The 5,968-nt window shown below is 50.6% G+C and overlaps 1 protein-coding gene across 2 annotated transcripts; it reads right to left on the bottom strand.

Annotated features, from left to right (window-relative positions):
* Positions 1 to 1,911: 1,911 nt before the first annotated feature.
* Positions 1,912 to 5,655, bottom strand: LOC125531499 (putative flavin-containing monooxygenase 1). 2 transcript variants are annotated; one of them, XM_087518974.1, is made up of 5 exons: positions 4,993 to 5,653; positions 4,636 to 4,876; positions 3,019 to 3,197; positions 2,539 to 2,891; positions 1,912 to 2,457 (listed from the first exon to the last, which is right to left on the bottom strand). In XM_087518974.1, the coding sequence occupies exons 1-5, from the start codon at positions 5,638 to 5,640 to the stop codon at positions 2,127 to 2,129; spliced, it is 1,752 nt and encodes a 583-aa protein (XP_087375100.1). In that variant the 5' UTR covers positions 5,641 to 5,653; the 3' UTR covers positions 1,912 to 2,126. The 2 variants fall into 2 exon arrangements, with proteins under 2 accessions (XP_087375100.1, XP_087375101.1); XM_087518975.1 differs by lacking the exon at positions 3,019 to 3,197 and having other exon boundaries at positions 4,993 to 5,655.
* Positions 5,656 to 5,968: the final 313 nt, after the last annotated feature.

The raw sequence follows: 5,968 nt of genomic DNA, 5'->3' as shown, positions 1-5,968 counted from the left end.
TGAGATTTTTCAACAACAACACTTTTAGGAACGAAGCGACACTCAAGTGCCGCCGTCACCGGATCCAACCACAAGGCCATAATCTAAGTCTTCACCCTCAATAATCTGTCCGAGCAATGCCTTCAACAAGATAACGACTAATGAAGTAAGACAACCATCGCCAGTGTCAGGTGTAACCACTCGGGTCTGACCTAGGCTTTTATCCTGGAACTCGAGACCGGGTGCTTGATAGCATCACCATCGAGGTCAGTCGTGTGTTGTCGTTTTTTTGCAATCCCAGCAGCTACTTGCGATGCGACACCACCCCTCTCTGTCAAACCGCCGTCCATAAGTTGTATCTTACCCCTGAAGTCAACCACCGGATCAGGAGAGATGAACCCTGCCGAAAACCTCTTGATGACCAATGTCGTCGTGGGGCCGTAGGAAATCACCACAATACAGTTTGTAGTCACCACCATCTGCCCGACCGAATCTGAATAATCACCGCCAAGACGTGGACCGTAGCACCACCAGCCGGCCACCGCACGTGTAGAAGGTAGCACCTCGTTGCGCAACAACTTGCTAGTAGCTTTATTTATAAAGCAGAACAAAAGCTTTTCTCATAATATGACGACTTACACAAAGGTACAATACCGATGAAGCATGTTACATACGTTTTTTAGAGATGGGGCTCGAGCCTAGTCCGACTTTAAATTAAAATAGCCATCAACCGGCCATGATTACATATCACACGGAACTTAAGGAAGGAAATACAAAAAAAAGGTAAGATATGTATGCGCTAAAAAGCAAGCAGCTAACAGAGCCTCAAACGCTACAGACTAGAAGGATAAATAAAAGAAGCACGTAGCTGAAGGCATCGAGGCCCTCCTCCGAGAACGAAGCACCAAGGAACTAGGACCATGCCGACATGGAGGAGAAGGGACGACCGACATCAACAGGGAATGTGATCACCAAACAACTATGGGTCCCGGCACGACACAACCATCCAATTCCATCTCTGAAGGAGGACACACAACCATCCAATTCCATCTCCGAAGGAGGACACAACCTCTTCGCCTGGATCGATAAGCGCCGCACCGTCGGAAGATGAAGACGTTCCACCTAGAACAACAATGTTGTTGCGGCCGGAGGATGGACACATAGAGAGGATCCACGTACACCCGATGAGTCGCCAAAGCTTCTCTCAAGCAGAATTTCCCATGGCCCGGCCGCACAGGAGGGATATCATCAAACTTGGATGAAGAGGACACACCAAGGCTGCCACCAAACACACGCCAACATCGTTCACCAAGCAAATAGTTCCCAAAGGCGGCGCCTTCAAGGAGAAGGGCACCGAGAGCGTCGTCGCCGCCCACCAAGGTTAGGTCTTTCACCCGGGAGGCTAGATGATGGTCGGTGGAGGAAGGCTGACCTGAAAAACGCCTCCAAGGAGGAAGAATGGCGCCCTTGGGTGCCGCGGCGGCCAGCCATGGATTTCTCCTGGTCAGGCTCCACAACCCCCATCCCACCCGCAACACGGAGGTCAAAATAAGTGCAGTTGTTCAGGGACGCGGACGTTTGATCTATGGGAACATCTACACCCTATATGGATTTTTTTTAGTAATTCAACAAAAAGTAAAAAATTTCTAAAAATATTTTTGAAATAAACTTGACCTTTCATTGTACTTGTGAGAAAACTTTCATAAAAAGAAAGTTCCCCTTTGACTTCTTTTCAAAGAAGACAAATTTTTGGTTAAAATAATGTGAATAGTGACATATAATAGCAAACAAATTGTCTTTTTCGCTCCGAAGTCAACATTGGTTTTTTGTTCGTCAAAATTTATATACTCATGCAAAAGTAAGTCAAGTTTATTCTAAAAATACTTATGAACGATTTTGCCTTTTTGTTTAATTATTTAAAAAAATCCCACGTAAATACAACCAGGAACCAAAATGTATTTCCCAGTAGTTCAGCATATTACATACGTCTATAGAAATTCTTATTAGCGATATTATTGTTTAGCTAGCTGCGGTCGAGTGAATGTACTAGTACATTAACACTGTAGAGTACAAGAATATAACCCAGAATCACGTACGTACTCGACCGCTCGTCTGTTGACGCGGTCGAGTAAATGTAGTTACTGTTCCTAGTAGTCCTGCTTGTTGTTTGGCGCCAAGAGCTCGGCGATCCAGTTGGCCTTGCGGAGCGTGGCCGAGCTTAGGTCGGCGCTCATGCCGTCCTTGTCGTGGATGCTGTAGGTGGAGATGCAGTGGCGGCGATAGAACCGCGTGGTGCGACGCATGGCGTCGGCCTCGCTGGCGACGTGCCCCATCATGGCCTTCACCGTCGGCAGCTCGAACCGCCCCTCCAGCAGCCCCGCCAGCCATCGGCATCGCAGCTCGGATGTGCGCAGGTTCGACGCGCTCTCCACGAACCCCACGAACGCCATGTTCGGGATCAGCGGGTGGATCGTGCCGCTGCACAGACACATCAGTCATCAGCCACTGGGTACATGCATGCACGTGGAGCCGACGATAAACATACTACTGTACACGTACTGGTAGAGCGGTATCATGGAGGACTTGTTGACGAGGACGCCGCGGAAGGGCTTGGGGAGGACCTCGCGGAGCTTGTCCGTGCCCTCGAAGCCGGTGGCGAGGAAGACGAGGTCGGCCTCCACCTCCGTGCCGTCTTTGAGGACGACGCCGTTCTCCGAGAGCCACCAGCCGTCGGGGGCCCTCTTGAAGCGCAGCAGGCCGCGGTCCGCCATGTCGAAGAAGCCCTCCGGGAGGAAGGCCAGTTGGCAGCTGGCATAGTCCTCGACGAAGCGGTGGTCCGGCGTTAGACCATACTTGGCCAGCGGCAGCTTCCACGACAGGTACGACTCGATGAACTTCGACACACCTGCCCTCTGCACCACCAAAATTCATGCATGCATGCATGCATGGTTGCTGCTGTCATGACAAAGTTGTGCATGCATGGTTTTTGCAATAAGTAATGTTCTTCACGGCTGCGAATTATGACGTACACATACTTACCAGTGGGCTCGTGAGGCGGCACAGGAGGGATCTGAAGAAGCCCTGGTTGGGCCGCTCGTAGAAGAACTGAGAGAAACGTGTCGAGTAAAACAGGAAGAATGGCAAGCCCCAGATGGAGTATGACGGCACCATCCAATGCAGGGTCCGCACCAGCATCGTGCACGCCTGCCCGCCCTCGCCTTTCAAACAAACAAAACACGGTTTTGCTATTTATCAGATACCTGAAATTTTATCTCGCATGCAGACGTGGCCATAGAACTCGCCGGAAAAGACAACCCCACTATCTATCGTTAGGGGTGGGGGGAAGCCATGACACGTTATCTATCGTTAGGGGGGGGGGGGGGGGTGCAAGGGATCGCCGGGGTTCTTGTTGCGGCGGGGCATAGAGGGATGGCCGGGGCGGCAGCCAACAACGGCGGTGGGGGGAGGTCGAGGGGAGGGTGGGGCGGAGAGGCTGTGCACGGTAGCGCTGGCCGGCCGCGGGTGATGGAGGCCGACGGTTAGGGCGAGGCAGGTGAACAGCGTCGCGAGGAAGAAGAGAGTGAGTTAGAAGATGAACAATGTGCGATCTGTTTTTTATTATTGGATGAAGACCTAACGGCTCTGGTTGAAAGTGACCGATGGACTTTTATTTTCAGGTACCTAACTTATAAGTTGGTCCTAAACCTGATAATTCCTCGGGCCGGGCTTGGCAAAGCCCGACAAAAAAATCCCAAGCCCGAGCCCGGCCCGGCCTGAAGCACATGAACAGTGGTATTTTTTAATTAAACTAGTCATTGTGTATGTGCAATGCACGTTAATTTAAAAGTATATTAAATGCATGTGGATATTAAGTAGGATATTATTTGCGTGTTATTATGTGATTAGCATTATTTTGGCATGAAATTAACTGCACGCTAAACGTGTTGAGCACTCGACATTGAAGCAGTCTAGGTCGTTGGATTGACATGATTTGATGGCCGAGATTAATTGAATCTACCCCTGTGGGTCTTTTTATATTAGTATAGATAAATCATATTTGGGATACTTTATTAATTTATTATACCTATATTTCAAATAAAAAAAAATATAGTCATTTCAGGCATTTTTCGGGCTAGGCTTCGAGCGAGAAACTGGAGCCTAAGCCCGGCCCGAATGTCGGGCTTCAGGTTCGGCCCGGGTTGTCCATGAACAGGTATAGTTGGTCTTGGTCCCAACCAAAAAAAAAGCAAAGCAAACACAATCAGTTAATCGACCGATCCATGTTTTAGGAGATGAGTAAAGTGCATTTTCATCCCTCAACTTATCAAAAAATGTGGTTTTTGTCCCTGAATTTTTTTAGTGCAACCTCCCAACTCTCAAGTCTTTGACAGTGACCTTCCTTGGTCAAACGTGATTTTAACTTGATGTGGCACAGTTTTGTCCACATCTTAGTGCAGCCTTCCTGCCCCAACACTTAATATCGAATAGTAGATTCCTCGGCCAAGACCTGGTTTACTCTTAATTAGGAGAATTGGGACAAAATTTACTCTTAAGAGAATTTTCATAAGTTGAGGGATAACAAAATGCACTTCTCTTAGGAGAATTTGGACACACAGTAGAAGCTATAGCTAACTATGGGAGTGTGCTTTTACGCACCTTGGTTTGCCTGAACACATTCGTTGGCTAGATCGATAGCGCTCTTCTTGTACCCAACCACCACAACCTTCTTGCCTCGCATCAGTTCAACGGTCTCCTCCTTGCTCAGCTTGCAGTAGTCCAGCGAGTGCATCACCGTCCCCTTGAACACCTCCGGCCCCTTTCCCGGCGGGAACACCGGCATCCGCGGCACGTCGCCGTACTTCCCCGTGCACATCACCACGAACTCGAACTTGTAATACTGCACATTCCCGTCATAAAATATGCGCGTGAGGTCGATTGAATTTATGACAACACGGTGCACAGTATGTAAAAGCAATCTTGCAAAGCAAGCACACAAAGTATATATGGTAGTACCTGAACAGTGTCGGAGCCGCCGGTGGCGACGCCGACCTCCCACGTGGGCTTGCCCCGGAGCGGAGCCTTGCTGGTGCCGCTCCACTGCTCGGTGAACCCGGCCTCGACGCCGCCGAGGAACTTGATGTCCACCACCTTGGACCCGAACGAGATGTAGCGCCAGAGATCGAACTCGTCGGCGTAGCCCTCGAGGTAGTCGACGACCTCGGTGTGGGTCGGGAACGCGGGGTCGTCTCGGTTGCGCCATGAGTAGTCGGAAAACTCGTAGTTCGCGCGTGGCGTCTGGAGCCGCGTGGTGCGGTACACGCAGTGCTTCCACACCCCGCCCACGGACGGCGTCGCCTCGAACACCACGGGGTCGTAGGCCGCCAACTGTTTGGCGGCCGCGAGCCCGCTCATCCCGCTGCCGATGATAGCCACACGGGACACCGTGGGCACGGCCTCCCTCGTGGCCCGTGCTGCTTGCCCTTGTGCCATGGCCCTTGACGACTCGAGGTGATGGATGGAGCTCTGGCTGTGTGTGTGATGAACTTGTGATCGATTGATGTGTGTGCAAGAGAGAACTGCTTGTTGGTGTCGATAAGAAGAAGGCTTGAGGGTATTTATAGGGATCTTGCTTTGCATAAAGGAAGCACTAGGCCCCTGCATGTCAGAGGAGCCGGCTCCCTGCATAGCATGCATGCGGACGGCACAAGGAAAGTGCTGCTACACCGTGACAGAAATTAGAGTCCCAACGCAAAGTCATGATCACACCTTCCCTAGACCAGGGGCGTACAGACTCATGGATACCATGCAGCGGCGTCTACTGGTTGAACGATGCGGCGCCTTGCTCTCTGCCCACGCCATAGGACTCTGCATGAAACGAGGCATTCACGTGACTAAGAGCCTGTTTGGTTCATGGCTAACTTTGCCACAACTAAGCTTAGGCAAAATGTGGCTGCCACAAAAAATGTGGCTTATAAAATGAACACCATAA

This window comes from Triticum urartu, chromosome 4A, assembly GCF_056163025.1.
Source record: "Triticum urartu cultivar PI428250 chromosome 4A, HENAU_Tu73, whole genome shotgun sequence".
Classification (NCBI taxonomy): domain Eukaryota; kingdom Viridiplantae; phylum Streptophyta; class Magnoliopsida; order Poales; family Poaceae; genus Triticum; species Triticum urartu.
Note: the sequence above shows the minus strand (reverse complement) of the source record. Positions and strands in the feature narration are given on the sequence as shown.

Bases quoted from the DNA above. Each gene is read 5' to 3' on its own strand.
- LOC125531499 (XM_087518974.1), bottom strand. From the start codon at position 5,640: ATGCAGGGGCCTAGTGCTTCCTTTATGCAAAGCAAGATCCCTATAAAT. The intron at 3,198-4,635 runs GTGCGTAAAAGC...TTTGTTTGAAAG, and splicing joins ATGTGTTCAGGCAAACCAAG to GCGAGGGCGGGCAGGCGTGC. The intron at 2,892-3,018 runs GTAAGTATGTGT...TTGGTGGTGCAG, and splicing joins GCCGCCTCACGAGCCCACTG to AGGGCAGGTGTGTCGAAGTT.